The sequence below is a fragment of the Zosterops lateralis genome (genome assembly GCF_965231275.1).
Source record: "Zosterops lateralis genome assembly, chromosome: 3".
Lineage (NCBI taxonomy): Eukaryota > Metazoa > Chordata > Aves > Passeriformes > Zosteropidae > Zosterops > Zosterops lateralis.
This window is the reverse complement of record NC_139764.1, coordinates 5,724,255-5,743,718: the sequence shown is the minus strand read 5'-3', so window position 1 is coordinate 5,743,718 and position 19,464 is coordinate 5,724,255. Positions and strand designations below refer to the sequence as shown.

The following is a 19,464-nucleotide window of genomic DNA, read 5'->3' as shown; positions in this document are numbered from 1 at the left end:
CTTAAAAGAACAATTAAGGAAAATTACTTTTAGCTATTTCCAGTTTGGCATCTACAATTCTTTATCACTTCTAGTAGGCTTAGTCAAATCAAAGAATTTGCCCTGTATATAAATAAGTTATTAGTGTGATAACAACATACTCCACTGTGACCTTGGAAGGCTGAGAAAGTAGCATTCCTAAAAGTACAACTCAGAAAACAAATCTTCAGACAGTAAATATTAGAAGTTTTTCTTTCCCCCTCCATTTGTCAGTGATATTCCACGTTTTGGGGTTTTTTTGAAAGGAATCTAAAATGAAAAAGTGTGAATCTTTGTTTTTCACAGGAAAAGCAGGACACTTAGTTCTTGAAGTTTTTCTATAGATCAGTGAGCTCTATATCTGTTTATTTTTCTTGCTGTCCTGGTATTCTCTGAGAGGTTAAGTGTTTAATCACATGTGACTGGCTGAACGAAGTTCCAAATTCTCCTTAGAGGCCCTCAATTCAGCCAGCTACTGTTCTGTGGAAGAGAACACCTACCTCAGATCTGACAAAATCAATCATTATGTAAGAGATCAAGACACCTTTACAAACTATTTTTGCAGCAACAGCTCAAGTCTGAAAGTCTTATAAAGCATCATGGGGAATTGCACCTGAGCTAATAAGCTCAGCCCAGAGGGACTAACACGAAAATATCATTTTAGTTTCCATAATTATTTACTATTTTGCTGAAAAGGCCTGAAGAGATATTTGCTTTTACTTGTTGCTAAGCCTGAGAAAATATTAAGATGCACTACATTTAAGATATTTGCATTTTTAAGGTATCACACAGCTACACTTATTAAATGTTTTAAAACCCTCTTGTACATGACATATGATCTACTCGGTAGTCAGCTGGAGTTTGAAAAACTCCCCCAATTTTAAAGTTGTCAAAGTTACTGCAGAACTATAAAAATGGTGATATCCTCTTTCAGCTTCCTTCTGGGGAAATATATTATCCAAATAACTATTCTACTTCATGAAGAAAGAAACTTAAAAATAAGGCCCACAAGAAAACCTTCTTATCCAAGAACCCCATGTGACTCACGGCTTTTTAAACTTTCTACACAGTTACTCAGCATGAGTTTAAATCTGTTCATCATCTCATGGAAGAACAAACCAACTGATATGTACCAAATGCTCCATCACTGACTTCTTTCAAGCACAACACAGAAGTCTGAACCTCAAGCTACAGACAGTTTTTCTTCCAGTAATGTAGAAAGTTCACACATCCCTGGGCTCAGCAAACCTAGATGATCCCATCTTCAATTTCCTCTTCACCATCCAACACAGACAAAGCTCCCTTTGTGGATTACCAACACAAAGGTAGAACTAAAATTATATTTAGTGATGTGAAGCTTTGTTTTTCTTGTTCCAAAACTGGGCACTCTAAATTATCAGATCCAAGGTCCAAAAACAAACAAGAAAAACAAAACCAACCAAACAAATCAACCCCAAGGAAATAAATAGACCCTGAAACCCAAAAGGAGACTGCATAAAAGTGGTTCTAGAAAAACCACAGCTCAGTTTCAGCTGAAATAGGCACCAGTGAGCGCTGCCTTTTAAGGGAACAGTAATTTGCCCTGCTCCTTGTATTTCAGAGTCCCACAACACAGAGAGGAAGTATCAGACACCAACTCTCCTGTAAGACTATCCAGCAACACTTGTTTTCCAAAGGAGACACAGCCAGGCTGCCTTGAGCTTCCAGAAGGCTGCCAAGAGGCAGCTGTGGTGCAGTGTGCAGCAGTGGGAAGCCCTCTCCCACGGCTATTATGGACCATTCAGCTGGGAGCCTGGGAAAATGCCTCTGAGCTGCTGAGTTATCTGGAGCAACCTGGCAGGTGTTCACTCCCCAGCACAATCTGGCACCTGCCTGGCTCCCCACTTCACTCTAGTCTTGTCCAAAGCCATGGCACGAGCTAAGGCCAAGTGCCCCCAAAACATTTCCATATCTGACAGGCACCTATTTCTCATCACACAGTATTTTTATATCATACCCGTTTTCCCTCCAAGCCTAGACACTTCACATTTCTGAAAGGTTGTTGTGGATTAGGACTGACTCTACTTTTGAAAAGTAAATCATTGCAACGCACATATTAAAAATATAAGAGGATAAATTTCTAATGTTACAAAGTGAAAGTAAATACAGAGGTGCATTGGACTTACTGAAACACTAAATTGTACATTTAAAAAAAATCTACATTTAGCTCATGCTTGATTAATTTTTTCACACAGAATAGGCTATACCAGTAATAATGTTTACAGTATATAGAGCTTTTCATCTTCAAAGTGCTCTACAGACATATTATTACACTGCTTTTTAGCACTCATATTTCTTCACTTAAAATTATTCACCACAGAATCAAAAGTCCTGATCGTTTGTAAACAAAACAAAGAAAGGAATATCTCATTCTAAACCTAGTGTTAATTGTGCAGTTTTCCTCCATACCATGTGCTGCAGAGTGGGCTGCCATTTCTAACTTAGAAGAGATTCAAATAAAATATTGTCATTTAAGTTTAAAGCCAAGTCTAAGATAGGGGCAGCAGATGCACGACATCACATACAAAAAGCTGCTGAGATTTCCAAAGCCTTTTCTGGAACCCACTTGGTATTTTTAAACAAGAAGCATCTTCATCCAGTTCAAATTTTATACAACAAAGAAGAGGCTTCAAAATAACTGAAAAATGTCAAGATGGCATCCATTCCTTCCATACAGTCTGCCTTCAATTCAAAGAGGATGATTACTATGAGCAAGTACACAGGATAAACACAAAATCAAGCCCATAAGCTTTTAAAAAAGAATTTTAATACCCAAGGAAAAGCTTTCGGGCTATTAAATTGATATAGAAAATATACTTGAAGAATGGACCAAAAAAATACTTGAGTGCTGTAATGAGTGAGTATTGCTGGAAGGTCTGACCTTGCCAACTCTTGTACCGGCAAATAAATTCAGGGATGGAATTTGCCTCTGTCTTTTTCCAAGGTGCCTTAGAGTAGCTTAAACCAAGTACAGACAAAACCAGATTACTGATTTTTTTGTCACCTTACTCTTTAACTGGTTTTTAGCATTACTGCTGCTCTTCTATGTGCTAAATCTTCTGAACACAGGCCAGTTACCAACACAAATAGGTGAGAAATCCTTCTCACTAAAGACCTTGCGACAAGATTTAGTTCTTACCTGGGAACAGGGTCCCTGACTGGAAGAAAGACATTAACCTTTCAAGGAGTGTGATCAAGAGAGGAAAGGATAGGCCTACAAGAATCCTCCCTGCTTTAGACTCAGCCCACTGTCTAAACCATGCAGAGTATGAGCCACAAACTGCAAAACTGGAATGAGCCATTTTGTAAAATCCTACAGTAGAGTTGTAGGGCTCTTCTCTAGCAGGAGAGGTGTGGAATTTACTCAAAATTTAGAACTATCCTGGCCAAACTGGATCCAGGATAAGGCATTTCTTAGGCTGCTTGCCAGTGCTGGTCTGGAGGAAAGAATGAAGAAAATCACATCTGAGACCATCTGGCTGCAAGATGATTAATGCCTCTGATGGAGGTCCTGGGAACACACCAGCTCTGAAGGAAAAAGGCCATCTTCCCCTCACTAATACTTAAGGATGGAGAGGAAGGCTAATCCATTCCTGGAAAATCCATAGCCATTCATAATGTATGAACAGTAACAGCCAGCACCACCTGCCAGGCATTCAAGGAGATAAATGCACAGAATAGATTTGATGGTCAGTGCACCTTTACCACAAACGACTGTTTTCTACCAGGAACACAAGATTTCATTTCACCCTTTTATTGATCTCAGACTCAATAACCACATTATTAATTGCATGTGATGGGCACGAACTGAAAGCTATTTAGGAATGCTCCCTGTTTTGAACATCTAAAATGTATTCCAGAGAAAGCCACATGCCTGGACTTCTTTAACCACTGGAATGAGCACAACAACCAAGAGAAAGGCTGAGAAAGGCATCTGTTGCTACCAGCTAAAAGGCAGAGAGAACTGGAAAACAAACCCCTGTGGTAAACACTGTCTGACAAGTCAGCAGCCCAGGAGAAGCCAAAGTATCCTGGAAGTGTCCATAGTGTGATGGAGTTTGGTTAAACTGTCCGGTTTGGGGTTTTTTTGCACATCAGGACGAGCACATCCCACAGACTGGCCAGACGCAGCTCTTCCCAAATGGACCAATCACTCACATCACTGAACTCCTCACAGTGATAAAAGGGAGGCAGATTCAGCTCAAGTGAGACACAAACACTGTGATGGACCCAAAAGTCTGACTCACAGCACACTTGGGAATGCATAATACAGCACATGCCTCTTTCACAAAATATGTCCTTTCAGCCTGTCTTTGTGGTTTTTCCTTGAACAAATCCATGAGCTGCAGGAAATTTTTTGATGACATGAAGTACTTGAAATGGAGGATTTTGTATTTTAAGTGTAAGGAATCTCTACAAAACAAAGTTTCATCAAGCACAAAAACTCAACCAAAATGTGGAAATGAGCCTCTTGAAATTTATCACACATGACTGATTCCCCTTACTTTCATTAGAACAGCAAAATCACTGGTGCCAATATTATGATGCTGAAAGATTTTTAAGTAAAGTCAAACCTTTCACAGGTCTCCAGACTATTTTTTTTTCTCCCGGCATTAGGAAATAACTTCTGCAAAACTTTTACCCCCAAGAGGAAAGGATTTTAACCCTAAAGCTTCCACAGCCGCCAAGACTTTCATCTTCCACCAATAACAAGGTCTCTAGGCGAGGGTCACTGAAAATGTCAGGAATATATTGTACCAAGGGGCCACAACACCTCTGGGCTTGGTGAAAAAGCCCAACACTGCCACTGGAGACAGGATGGGAGAAAATAAGAGAGAAAGAGCAGCCACGAGCAGGTATAGTCAGCAGAACTTTTAAAAAGTGTTTTAAACATGAAAACATAGCTTTTTCAAAGGTGATCTTGCTACATAGCAAAAAATATTCTTTTATTTAATTTTTATTTTTGAGGATTCCTGTTAGGATACCCCAGTGGAGCTAAGAGGTAGATGTTGATGGTCATAACTCCTTGTCTACCCTAATATCTAGAGGACACTTCAAAAGAACATGAGTTCTAAGAGACATGTGTGGACTCAAACTTGCAATTTCATGCTGTTGTCTGAATAAAGCAAGTTGTGCCAGAGGTTCATAGATCTTTGTCTTTTCACACAACAGACTCCTGTTAGATTTGCAATAACTCAGAACAGAAGGAAATTCTGGGGCATAGCAAATAGGTGGAAAGTACCACAATAGAGCCTTCTGTATTTTCTCTTTTTAAATGCTGGCAAACAGACCCTAACTAAGTCAGCTGCTGAAAGGTTCTATTTCCAAATAAATCCCTATGTCCTTTGGCTCTCACAAGCTCTGATGCAAAGAGGATACCACCAAAAGAGACCAAGAACCACCACAATTGTGATCATCTGCCCACTGCCACCAGCTCAGCTTCGGTTTTGGTGCAAAGAGCTGGAGACTGACTGCCAAATGGTTTGTATAAAACCATTCATTTTAGCTCACTCAAGAATATGGTGTTATAAGGGACTACCTGAATGGCACAGCTCAGGCTGCCTCCATTTCTGACATCAGCTTAACAGATGCCAAGTGCAAAAAAAATGTACACAGAACATTCTCTTTCTCAAAACTGAATAGCAAATTTAAGGTCTTTTATGCAAAAGACCAAACTCCACAATCCTGTCTTTTGCCATGGCATTGCCCATATTCTATGACCCACATATCTGCACATAAAAAAACCCCCCACCAAATTAAATATCTTAATTAAAGGAATAAGAGAAAGATACTCTGTAAACCAATACAAAACTGTTATCTTCTATTCTCTCTAAAGCAAGTTTTGGCATTTAAACATGGATTTGTAACAGTGAATATAATGTTTCTCCCTGAATATGTGGAACTTGCTGTGCATTAGAACATCTCTGATAAGTCTGAAGTTGATGTTCTCATCAAGTTCTAAGTCCACAACACAGTCAAGATTACACTGAACTTTTTTCCTCCTATTTTCAAGTAGAAGTCTTTATTATTTGCTACACTACTAATTTTTTTTTTCATTATCTCTTTGGTTCTAACTAAATTAAGATTCAAGCCCTGCAAAGCTTTGTTGGGTTCATTTTGTTTGTGGTCTGCCACTGTGCCTTTGTAGTCCACAGAAACACTTCATGTGTAATAACCACAACATAGCTGGTACTCAGTGGTGAATCAAACACCCAGAATTGCTCTCACTAAACTACTTACATAGAGAAAAGAGGCAGAATTTTTTTTTTCAGGAATTGGCCCTCCACCTCTATCTGGACAGATTCCCATAAAGGCTTATAAAAATTTTCCAAATATGAATAAACCCACAAAAATGCTTGCAGTTTTAAAAGCTGTAATTTCTACCCTAGTCATATGATAATGAAACTTAAGAACAAAGGAGAGTGTTATTGTGTAATATGGTAGCATGGAAAGTTTAAAAGAAATTCCTATTCATATGTAACAGTGAAATTATACCCTCAATTACTTCCAGTTAAAATGAAAATAAAAAGGACTTCAATGCTCAATACATAGCTGCAACAATTTTTTTTTTTTTTTCCTTAAAATAGCATGATGATTTTTCTTTTGCTGGTGATTGTTTGCAGACTTTTAGGTAAGGCAAGGTTTAAGGATGTATAAAAGAGATTTTCTCACAGTTTAAAGAGAGCAAAACAACACATTTAGGAAGCCAGACAGCTAAAAGGTCAAAGCGTTACACTTCCAGGTCAAACTTCTGGTTGCAATTAAGTAAATTCCTCTGAACATTTCTAGGGAAATCACATTTCTTTTAGGTTTTATTTCAAATCCCTATTCTTTCTTGATTACATTTTAACCAAAACAATATTGCTCTCTTTAGAAACATTTAATAAAGAGCATTTTTTTAAAAGGAACTCAATAGTTAATTTCAAAGTAAGAATCAATCCTTTCTTTTTTTCATCTCATTTAATGTACAGTTGAACTAAAGGCAAAAGAAGCTACTAAACCTAGCTAATTTTTAGAATCAAAATATTCCAACCAAAACAGTGAGCACTCAAAAAAAAAAAAAAAAAATTACAAACAAACAAACAAAAAAAAAACCAAACCTATCTGCCACCTCTTCCAGCTGTGCCTAGTGCTAAAGCAGGTCCATGAGCTGGACACTGAGAATCCATCCTCTGTATTCCTGATTCCAAGGCACTGGAGAAGCTCTAAAACCTACACAGAGCACACATGAAGAGCACCTCCAAGAGAAAAAAGATGTTGCAAATAAGAGTAAGGCAGTCAAGTAAGAAATAGTGCTTAGGGACAGATTTACAAATTCACTTCATGTGCCCTCCAAAAATGCTGAATTCCCACTTGGAACAAGCATGCCAAGGGCTTTTTCCAAAGGTATGTTCCCTGGCCTAGATGAGAGTCACTTTGATATTCTCAGGTGAGTATCAAATCAGAAATTAAAGGTGGGGTTCATCTTGCCTAACTTGAAACACCTGCATCAAACTAGTACCCTAAATTTCATTTTCAACTGATAGAGATAAATTACCTATTAACTTCCAGCCAGCTTGGAGAAACTGAGACACACCATTCCACTTTGTAAGGACACATGATTAATGGATGCTGATTTTTTGCCTAACTATAGAAAGAAAACTCCAAAGATAAACCTTAAATTTGCACAAATATATGAGTCATTGCATAAACTGAAGTACTAACAGCAAAATCACTCTGTGGAAATATTTGGATGATAAAGGAAGATCTTTATAGCCCACATAGGTATGTAAGAGAGTAGCTGTTTGTGCATGTAAACACTTTTTTTTCCACACACACACATAACTAGGAGTCATTTTCATACTATTTTTTTCTTTTCATAAAATGAAAGAAAATCATATGAGAAGAAAAGACAAGCCAAAAAAAAAAAAAAAAAAGTAGTAAGATGAAAGCAAGAGAAAGCAATATGGCAGAGAGTATTTTAAGGCTAGAAGTCAAGACTGTTTTCAAAACCAACACAAAAGTCTTCCTTTTCACAAAAATACACTGAATTAAACAACTGTCCTGTTGTTTTTTTTTTTTCAATCCAATACTATCTATATAAAACACTTTAAGGACATCTTTAAAATAAGTACAACATTTCATTTCTTACCCAAGACCATAAATAATTTCATGCGGAGCTACTGCCAGGGGAGAAGTAAAATAGGGAGAACACATTTAACCCAGCTGGTGCTGCAGCTGCAAATATCCCATGGAAGACAGGGACAGCCATTGCTGAGGCCTCTGCCAGTATCAGTGTCACAACAGAAGATCCTTAAAAAGGCAGATGTTTCAGTCCACGCAGTGCAGAACTTCCTCACAGTCTCTGACACCCACTGACTCTGACTGAGTGAGGTCTCACTTCCAGAGGAGCACAGTGGGAAGACCAAAGGTCCCTAAAGCCAAACACTTTGGCTGTAAAATGCCTACAAGGCAACGCTAAATACAGGAGCCAAGTGCAGGCAGTTACTTCCCTGATACTCTGCCAGGCTCCAAGCCCTCTCAACCCAGGCCTTTAGTGCACCACTGGAGATTCTGCCCCCTCCCTGGAATACTCTCCCATGTTGCTGTGGATTCAGCACAAGCCTTTATCCTATCTCTTATCCTGTGGCAAAGAGTTCCTCACTTCTCCTAACTACCACAGAATTTCCAACCCCTTTATTCAATACACCCTTGTTCTCAAACTGGAAGTGAATGAGACAAGAAATTATTTCATAGATCTTAGTCGTGTTCCCCCATAATTTATATACTTCCCAGGCTGAAGAGTCGGGCACACTTAACTGTTTCCTGTATTGCATTTCCTCATCTTAGATTATCTCTGTTGCCCTTCTTGGCATCTTTCCCAATTCTATTGTATTACAATCTAAGTCACGTAGAAAAAAAAAATGACAAAAAAAGAAAACACCCAAAGAGTGTGTCAGTACAGATACCTCTTTTGTTCTTGTCAAATACCCCTTACCCTGAGAAAAGGACAAAGCAACAACAACAAAAAAAAAGAGTTCTTCTGCAACTCTTGATCTTCTAGAAGAAAAATGCTTTGGTGAAAAAAGATGCCCTTATTCCCCATTATCTTGCTGTAAAAAATGGGGGGGGAAAGTAATCTAAAGCAAAAGCAGAAAATATTAAGTACAAGGTACTAATCAAAACATTTTTCATAAGTTATTGCATAAGTTACTGCATACTTCAGGGAGCTCTGTTGTCACAGACAGATGAATGTAAGTTTAAAGTTCACACAGATCTGCGGGGCTTGGCCACAAATCATAAATGAGTCTATTGTAAAGAAGCTGCAATGTAATTCTTTTGAGACACAGATATTACAATGTGTAACTCCAAATATCAAAGTTCATTAGAAAGACTCCTCCTCAGACCCCTATGGCAGCTCATTCTCCCTCTTGTTGCACCCATTGAAGTTGCTGTTTAAGCAAGGCAAGTGAAAAGATTCTGGTTCAAACCAAACCAAACAGTTCCACAACAGAGGAGCATGAGTTAACAGCTGGGAGGGTGTGAATAAATCAGTTTTGCTGTTACAGTTATGATGTGGGACATACCCTACGAGTATTTCACACAATTCATGTCCTACAGCAATAGTGAATGCTCCTAAAGCAAACTAGGACAGTCTGAAAAGGGTGTTTCTCCTAAAAATATCGTAATGTTCAAATTAAAATGCAAGGCCAAAAGAGTTTGGAATATTTACCACCATGATTTATTGTATATTTTTTGTGTACTTGCAGGAGCCAAAAAAATCGTTTCATAAGCAAGAGAAATGTATTCTCTTATGAAATTGCATTTTACACGTTTTTCTTTATACTAAATGAAACATGAACTTTGACTCCAGATCTTTGTAAGGCTGAACTACTCATAACAGCTCTTCTACCTCTTCCAGTTTCTCATTTTAGTAAGCTTGTCAGAAGTGAATGTCTGAGAATTTCAAGTCTGAGACTTCTACCAGCAATAAAGTACAGTCACATTTGCAAAAAGCAACTGGGTGAAAAGATGGACTCAGGAAAACATGATCACAGTAAGCCCCATTTCATGAGAGAAGAAAGTTAAAAATATATTAAAAAAATACACAGAATCCCAGGGAAAGCAGACAAAATCAAGCTGGGAGCTCACTGTGCCATGTGACAGCATGCTCTCTAATTATTTTCACTGTAGAAGAGACTGCACAATAAAAAGATCTGAAATCAGAGCAAAAATGTCCCACCCTCGAGCCAAGAAAAACAGCAAGGATGCTGGGGAAGGAATGAGAGTAGATCTGAAAATTACTTGTAGGAAAAACATAGTTAACTTTTTCCTCCCTCAAGAGGAGGAAGAAGGTCAGTTTAGAATATACTTTCTTCCTTCCCTCCATTTCTAACATTGACATTTCTATCAGCCATTTTTTTTTTTTCACTTCTCCTTATTGTTTCCTCTGTGGCCATGTAAACCTTACCTTCTTTCTCATTGTTTTCAGTTGTCCCTATGGCATTTCTCCTGTGTTTAATATGTCTGCCCAGACCTCTGTAGTATCCTCTTAATTCTCACTGCTCTTGATCACAACCAGACACTTTCTGTGGAACATGAAACTTCAAATAATGCAATCACAAGCCGTACCTGGCCAGTGCCCTTCTTGCATGATTTTGGCCATGCAGGTTGAATGCAGGCAAAATTCAGCTTTTGAAAATCTACCCTATTTGAAATTTCTCTTTAAAAAAATAAACCCAAGTCAAACACATTTGGACATTAATTAAACACAAGAAACAGAGTTTATACCAAAGCCTATGTCCAAAGACTAAATTAAAGCTTACTTTGGCAAATTGTTCATACTGGCCATTTGGGAAGGGTGTGGAAATTGTGCAGACGGAAGGAAGAATAAGAAGAACGTGCTTGTCTTGGCTACTTTCTCTCATTTTTCCATTCTTTCCTTCTTTCTTTCTTTCTTCTCCTATGTGTAACACCCACAGATTTCCTAATGAGCTGGTATGCGACCCACCACACACTACAGTGTGGGTGTAACTCAAAGGAAAAAGAAATGTAAATTAACGAGTAACTTGCATAGATATTTACATTAAGCACCACAAAAATGAAAGGTAGTGTCAAATAATATTAATATTAAACATAATATAACGTTAACACTAAAAAGAAGCTGTGATAGGTGAAAATTTTCTCTTCAAAATAATTATAGTAGTAAGGAAGTAGAAGTCTTCACAAGTCTTAAGGTAGCTTGGCTTCTAGTTCTGAAATGAAACCTAATACAACATGCCTTGACATTAAGGGTTGTCTAAAATCTTAATACTGGTCTAATAGTTCTCTTTTCAAGAAATGTTGAATACATCCTGTAGTGTGTACAGCAAACTAGTTAAAATTGACTTGAGAAGATACAACTACAACCAGGGGTGGAATGCTGTCGTGAGACACTGGAAACAGCAAGTAAGCAGTTAATAACCATGTTAAGGATCCCACTGGAGATACACACCTCCTTACAAAAACAGGGGGTTTACAGCAGTGAAACTCCACACAGATTGAATAACTTGGAGCAAAGAAACCACATAGAGCCGGAAGAACTCAGAAGTCTTCATAACCTCCAAATGCAACAAGAGCTGCAGCTGAAGCCTTTTCCCAGTACCAGGCTCCTGCATTCCTTTGTGTGGTACAAAACACTGCAAGCCAAGGACTGGCCTGGAATATGGCACTTCATTTGAGGGAAGAAACACAAATCCATCTCCCTGCAGCCTACAAACAGAACCTGTGATCCTAGAGAGGAGGGCAGAACACAAGAGGTAACTGGTAAAGCTTTCTGGCCCTGTGGCTCACCTCAAAGGGTCAGTCCTTAGAGGCAGGGCCTGGTTGCCCCAGTGAACATCCACCTATTCTGTTATTTCCTCCCAGGTAAGAACAGACTTGAATGGAACTTGAAGAAACTTGATTCTTCAACTTGAACAAAGCACTCCTTTCTTACAAATTACAGCCTTGAGCAAAGCAGGCTGAGAGAAAAAGAAGGAATTGGCTTTGGAAATGAAGCTTAACATGATCATTCATTATCACAGCCTGTTTTCTTCCTTTAGTTCTTTATTGTTAATTAATGACAGTGAGATTAACTGCAGAAAACTGATGGAACAGCCATTCTTCCCCATCCAAAGTAAATATCCTCTAATCTAAAACTGTCACTGATATTACTGATGACCTCGTCAAATGCATATCCTTAAGTTTTCAATTTTCAAGAAACAAGGGGAAGAGTCAAGCAGAAGATCAGTTCCCAATGCTGGGACAACACACCAGTATTTTTACTGAAAAGTTCATTATATGAAAGAAGGTAGAAGACTCTAAATTCTCACAAACACCCTCAAATAAGTGTTGCACATATATAAAAACAACTATTGTGTCTGGCAGTTTTACCTAATATAATCATCATTTTTTCAAAACCTACCTTTTACTGAGGCAGGAAACTTTAAAAAATAAATAATAAAAAACATTGCTTGATAAAAGAAAACACAGAAAAACCTCAACAAATTGTAGAAATTCTGATCCCACCATCTCTAAGGTTCACTCCCAATCAGAAAAGTACAGGGCTCTGAAAGTTCATGTGCTTGACAAACAATAATAATATTTTAAAACAATAAAATGTAGTTACAGCTTGCAAGGAAGAGAAGGGTTTGGAAATCCTTTAGTGGCCTGAAGCTCCTCTTGTTTACGTGGTATTGTGTTCTTGAGGGATGGGAAAAAGCCCATCAAAGTCACAACAGAAGTACCTGGCTCCCATATATGCCTAAAATTTTGCAATAATAAGCCAACCCAAACAGTATAAAACCTGTGTTTTATCATTGCCAATAGCAGGTAAAGCTGCAACCATCAACCTGCATCCTATAGGAATATACTTTTTCAATAATGGAAAGCATTTTAAGAGGCAAAGAACTTTCTCCCAACTGAATTTGTTCATGTAATATATGTTGAATTCTAAGATTTATGAGTACAGTAATGATCTAATATAAGTGTGTAATCACATGCATCGCAGAAGTCATACTCCAGTAGAGATGTCTCAATGTATTTAAGGAAATGTGAAAAAGCATGGCCAGCACAGAGCTTTACTACTGCAGCCCTTCTTTTCTGTGACAAGTTTATAACCTGCTCCAGGCTAGTAACAAACACCAGTAATTTTTTGCCTAAGAACTATTTAAAGATAAATTGCTGGTGTGATATAAGACCAACAGATAAGCCTGTAAACTGTAAACCCCACCATTATGCTAACAATGAAATGGCATTAAACAAAACCTGACAGCCATTTAGCCCCAAAGCTGATCTAACAGTAAGGCCCAAGCTACAGTGATCATGATCTTTTTTAGTTTAAAATGTGGATGCACTGAAATTGCACCCACTGGCTTCAACACCCGCACACATATAAAAAATGAGTTCCAAATGGGTGAAGGCTCTTAATCTTGTTCTCTTCTGCACTCCCAAGGTCATGGGTGCTGCTGCCAGGCCTGCAGTAGCACTGGTGAAATGACAAATGTCATCTATCACACCACATCACACCAACTTTTTAAGACTGAACAGATTGCCAAAACTAAAAGGAAAAGTAAAGATACAATTTCTGTATTTAAAAATTCTAAACTAAACGTGTGAGTGGAAAGGAGGCTTAACTAACCAGCAAGATTTCAATCAACTTCACAGGACCAAGAGTTGCATAAGTTACTTTTTTTAGTTCTAATGATAGGCTCTTGGACTAATAGTACCAGCAGTACATTCACTTTTAAGCAACACAGAAAATTTAAATCCACTTAATTCTTTCACTTACATAGCTGAAGTAATTCCAGACCAAAACATCAACTATTTCAGGCCTTCCTGATGGCAAATTTCTCACAGAAAAAATAAAGAATAGTATTTTCCACTGCACTTTGTTTCACACTCAGTTAAATAATTTCTTTTACCGGTAAGAAACAAAGGCCCAGATGATCCATGTTCCATGTGTTTCCCCTGACCACGTTGTTTAGGTGCCTCCAAGTAGTGTTTGACCCTTGAAGCAACAACTTCTTCCAGCAGCTTGCAGACCTCCTGAAAGAGAAAACCACTGGCCTGGTTTGATCTAAATTTACAGAAATGCCCACAGGCACACAGCAGAAATCAATATAGAATTACCCTCTCTCCCATTAAAAGGAAAAATACTGAGAGGAGAAGCACATGAATTAGGAAATGAATGGGAATAAGGAGGGGAATCAAACCATTTTTCTACAGAACAAGGGAGGAAGTACATTATGAAATTCTTACTTGGCAGATGAAATACATTATATTGCAATACTAACGTTTTTAAATCAGAAATTAGTTTCATATGCATACAAAGTAGGAAAAATACGTGTTAAAAATGTATCATAAAGTTAGGTATTTAAGCAAAATTTTAGTAAAAATCCTCTCAGGAATTGTCAACACACTATTTCTCAGCAAGAATCCTTATAAACTACAACAGATATTTTGCTTCAATTCAGTTTAATTTGGGGGTGGGAGCAAGACTGAGCAAATTAGGTCACAGCAACTTAATTGTTCTAATTAATTTAGATTTTTCTGCTCCTAAACACAACTGTCCATATCTTTCATACTTTCTTCAACAAAGCACAATAAAACTCCATACAACTCAGGAAGAACAAAACCTTCTGCCAGAATTACCCAGAAATAATAATACTTGGAGTAAAAACCAAAAAATTTATCTCTTGAATACCAGCGTAAGTTTTAATCTTAATACACACACACATATTTGACACTTTCCTCTCAATATTCTCATTTTCCATTGCTCATAACTATGTGCTTACAGCAATGATACTTTGTGGCACACAAAAACATAATTTTACCTCTATAATATGTCAGGGTAAAAGATAAAATTATATAAGTAGTATCTAAACTATCTTGCCTTGAAATTTCCTTTTGATTAATGTAGAAAGTACTAGGAACAACAAATTTTTAAAGCATTGCTCTAAATGAAAGCAGGGCACACAGATTAGTCAATCACAACCGGTATTTTCTCTCTACAGTAAGAAATATATTTTCCCTTCTCTTGTAGAGCACAATTATAAATTACTGTATTTGCTTATTCTTCTGTTTAACTCATTAAAGTGCTCCCATTACACATTCCTTCATGGGCCTGTGTTCAGGTTAGAATAAAAAGGTCTTGAAAGCAGCAGAATCATGGTGTGTCTTTGGTTCCTTCTACAACAATAAACATTACCATGCGCTTCCTTCATTTACATCAAACATATTTTACTTGTTAGGCTTATGGAAATATTATTTAAATAAAAATAATATTTATTTGGGTTCCCCCCAAAGAACCATACAGACCTCAGAGAGCAAAGATAAAACTTTGCCATTTCAGGGGGAAAAGGGTATGAAAGAAAGGGCAGGGAAATTGGAAAGGCCGAAAGAAGGAACAAACTGCAGCACCTCACAGCAATCCCAAGAATACTCTACATCCAACTGGTCCCAGCGGTGTGCCACAGTGGTCATTCCAACACCCAGCTGTATTTATTTCCTCACACCAATCTCATGCTTTGGGCACCAGTGTAGTTCCATCCTGCCCTCCATGGCAGATGCTCCAATGAGGAGCCAGTAGCCAAAAGGCCACTGGGACTGCATCACCAGGATCCTTGAGCTCAAGCCAGTGACTTTAACCCAGAGTAAGCAGGGGATCGGCAGGAATTGTGTTTGTTACAGAGGCATCCACATTTCCCACAGACAGGCACAAAGGGCTGCACCACTAGAGTATATTCCAGAGTTTGGAAACAGCAAAAATGCAGAAAACCACGTGATGAACATGAAAAAGCTCTCATTAAAAATATATATATTAGAATAATCATTCTTTAGGACCTCTTGTAGCCTCAAAGATTCTGCACAGGACTTTCCAGAAGTGAATTGCAAAGCTATAGGACTCACACCTCTCAGTTGCTGAAAATATGCAACCTTTGTACTTCTCTCGAAACGTGCAGTTACAGAAATGCACTGAATGCTGTCCTGCCATGTCTCTTTATTAAATCAATCATGACCTAATTTCCTGAAATTCATCTCTTTTGTTTTGGCAGTCTTACAAAATACATTTTGAAAACATTTAAAACCCAGATAACCAGGAGAGTAAAACTGGTTATAAATAGAAAAGGTAATGAGCATTCATTTAGTCATAAAAAGAAATCTAAAATATTTTCCCTATTTTCTTATTTCTCTGCTTAATAATCACGAATCAGAAGAACCACACGCTTCTGAACATTCTGCTTTTGCTCCCTCAGGATATTAAGGCATTGTTTCTTTTAATTTCATTTACATGTATGACTGTGAACTGTCTGGGGACGCCGTGCAGTGACAAGTTAATGATGGCATTATTAGGGGAGCTATCTGCTGAAAATTACCGTAACGGAGACTTGCGGGAAAGTCCGCAGGCATCCCAAACATGTCCTGCCTCCGCGCTCAACAGGAGCTTCTCAAGTTCCCACACACAGGGGAAAGCTCCCGCCAGCAGCTCTGCACAAGATCCTCTCTGATCTCTCTACAATCTGATGAAAGTTACGGGCAGAACTTTGCTGCTCACTGATGCACTGATTTTCCACTATTTCAGCAGGATATACACGTGACACACTTAAAAATATTCCAAGTTGCTTCTCACAAGGTTCTACTATGGTTTATCATTCATATTTATGTTTTCTTGCACTCTCTACATGCAACATCATTTACAGTTCTCAGAAGGAGGAAAAAAATCAATAGGAAGATATTTCACTAACAAAACGATACCTGTCACAATCTGGTTTATATCACTCAGGATAATTCATGAGAAACATATTTTTTAAATTACAAGTTAAGTCAGAAGAATCCACACAGCATACATGCATGCACACACAAACAGAGTTTAAAAAATTAAAAAAGCAAATTTTAAGCGGTCATTAGTGACCCGAAAAGCACATACGGATTTAGGGATCCCATGGAAACCACTGATGGTCAGGTATAACTAACAATATTCTCTTAACATTGAAAAATCCTGAACAGTTCAAGGCAATCCAACTTTTTCCCTGCAGCCATCTGCTTTTGAAGTAGAATTGATATTTGTTGTACCTCTTTCTCATGATCTGAAAACCAGCTGGTGTCTTTACTGGAACCTTGAGGCAAAATATGAACATCCACCAAGACAGCAAAGTTCCCACACTGGAAAAAAAAAAAAAAGAAAAAGAAAAAGAAAAAACACGTTAAATTGTAGCTGCTAGGAAGCACATGTGGAACAGATGGGGAGATAAACAATCAGGTAAGCACATGCATCTGATTCAGAGTTCCAGCAGGCAGAACACTAAATTGTGGAACTTCATGAAGTACAGAATTACAAATTTATCATTGTTTGTGGACTTAACAAGGAACAAGAGCACCAAACCTATCCTGGATAGCTCACAGAAATGTTTATATGACAAGCTCAAGTGTGTGAAATTTTCTTCTGCTATCTAAATACCACTTTTAAATCTGAGTTCATGCAAATTTTAGCGTGTGAAAAATCAGCTATTTCTTAATCAAAATTTCTGAAAATTTGGTACCACATTGATTATCCAGTTGGTGTTTTAAATTTATTAAGTATTTAAAAATTCAGCGTCTTAGAAGTCTTTTCCTCTCTCCAAGCTACCTAATGTAAAGAACAGCAAGTCTGAAGGACTTGTCAGTGGATATTTGGTAGTTACCACATCTGTCATTTAGCCAATACTATACTTTGAATGGTACTTTGAAGGCTCACATATTACTAAACAGTTGTTAGGATGATATAGGCTACATCCCCAAGACACATTAGCTATTTCTGAAATTCCTTGAGAGTTTTTGATTGAGGACAGTGTGACATACAAGGGTTATTTTCTTTCATTGCTCCATCAATCATTATAATGAACTAACACAAGGAAGAGTGAATGGCATGAACACACCCTACTTTCACTGGGCACTCATTCACTCCTGCCTGCCGTGCTGCACAGAGATATGGGACATTATAAGCTAATGGGTTCCCTTTTTTCTACTCAACTCTCACTCACACACCTTTAACTAAACAATGTGTGAGGAAAAAAAAAAGCCAATTTCATCATTCTGACTTGGCTGCTTGTGGTGGATTTGTGATGCAATGAACTCACTCTGTGAGAGGACTGGACATGCGCAGTCATGGCACTTGCACATCCGGAATGTCTGATGGAATAGAAACAACATCCTGATCCCAGACAAAAATCACATGTGAACAGACCATCCAGGGTGAGATTTGGCTCCTTTCAAAGGATGTCGCCGTGCTCACTTTCTGTCCTCACTCACTCTCTCCATATTTGCTCTTCACTGCCAAACATCTGCAAAGCTCAGCCTCAGGATTCCAACTGCTAACAGAGTTAATTCTAGAAATAGTGGAATGTATGATTTAGACTCTGGTTTTACATCACCTACAGTCTAAGGGGTACATCTTTATCTCAGGCTTATGGTATAGCACAAGTATAGTTATTGAAAGTAACCTCACCTATACCATTAACACTAAAACTGACAAGATTTAGCATCCATTTAATTAATCATAACAGAATATTTCGTAAATTTAAAACCTCTTGGTTTATAAAGCACTTGGATCTGTAAATCAACTGCAAACAGAAGTTTCTAAATAATGATTCATTTATAATTAAAATGTAATTCATGGCTAATATTGTATTGTACTAGGATGCGAAAGTTTGGCAAATTAGACAGGCATTGTGAAATCATTTTGAGAAACTTCTAAGTTACTTATAGGTATCAGTCACTTAAAGAGCAGAATGCTTTGATCTATTGTATCAAAAGGCTTCTCTTTCCTCCAGAGAACCAAGAATTGCCAGATGGCTGCAACAGCAAACCTTTCCAAGCTTTAAATGGATGACAAAATATCTCACAAAAATCTCTGGTGAATCATTAGTCAGCTCCAGCAAACTTTAAATTGACTACTGAACTTCAAAGTTAGCAGACGCTGCAGATTATAAAGTGAAAGCCAGTAAATTATTCATGGCTCAGCACTAATAACAACAAACAAGGAGTTGAAACATCAAGAAAATTCAAATGATCAAATGCTCCATGTTAACTGGCATCATTTTCTATTGAGTACAAAACTTTTACATAGAGATACAGATGCAAAGTATAGACCTGTTTTTCAAGGAGAGAAAATGTTTGCAATTATTTTCTTCTGAATGGCACTGTTTGTCTCAGTTGCCAATCTTGAAACAGCAGGGAAAAAAGAAAATAATGAACCACATTCAAAACTATACAATGGAAGAGTTAAAATCATCTTTAAAATTTTACAAACACACCAAACATTTGTAGCACTTCAAAGGAAAAACAAATAGATATAAACAGTACATAAGTCTTTGTAATAGACAAGGTTTCCCTATGGAAGATTTCTAACCCTCTGAGCTTTGGAGCACT

At 37.8% G+C, this 19,464-nt stretch overlaps 1 protein-coding gene across 5 annotated transcripts in view; it reads right to left on the bottom strand.

Moving 5' to 3' along the window:
- Positions 1–19,464, bottom strand: part of SLX4IP (SLX4 interacting protein) — an 89,124-nt gene that overhangs the window by 36,432 nt on the left and 33,228 nt on the right. For all 5 annotated transcript variants that reach the window (XR_014589555.1, XR_014589556.1, XM_083857064.1 and 2 more), the window contains exons 4-5: positions 17,131–17,220; positions 13,980–14,103 (exon numbers count right to left, since the gene is read on the bottom strand). Coding sequence is in view for 3 of the 5 variants with exons in the window: in XM_083857064.1 (XP_083713190.1) it covers positions 13,980–14,103; positions 17,131–17,220 (214 nt within the window). In the remaining 2 variants the exon portion in view is untranslated. The remainder of the gene's footprint in view (positions 1–13,979; positions 14,104–17,130; positions 17,221–19,464) is intronic.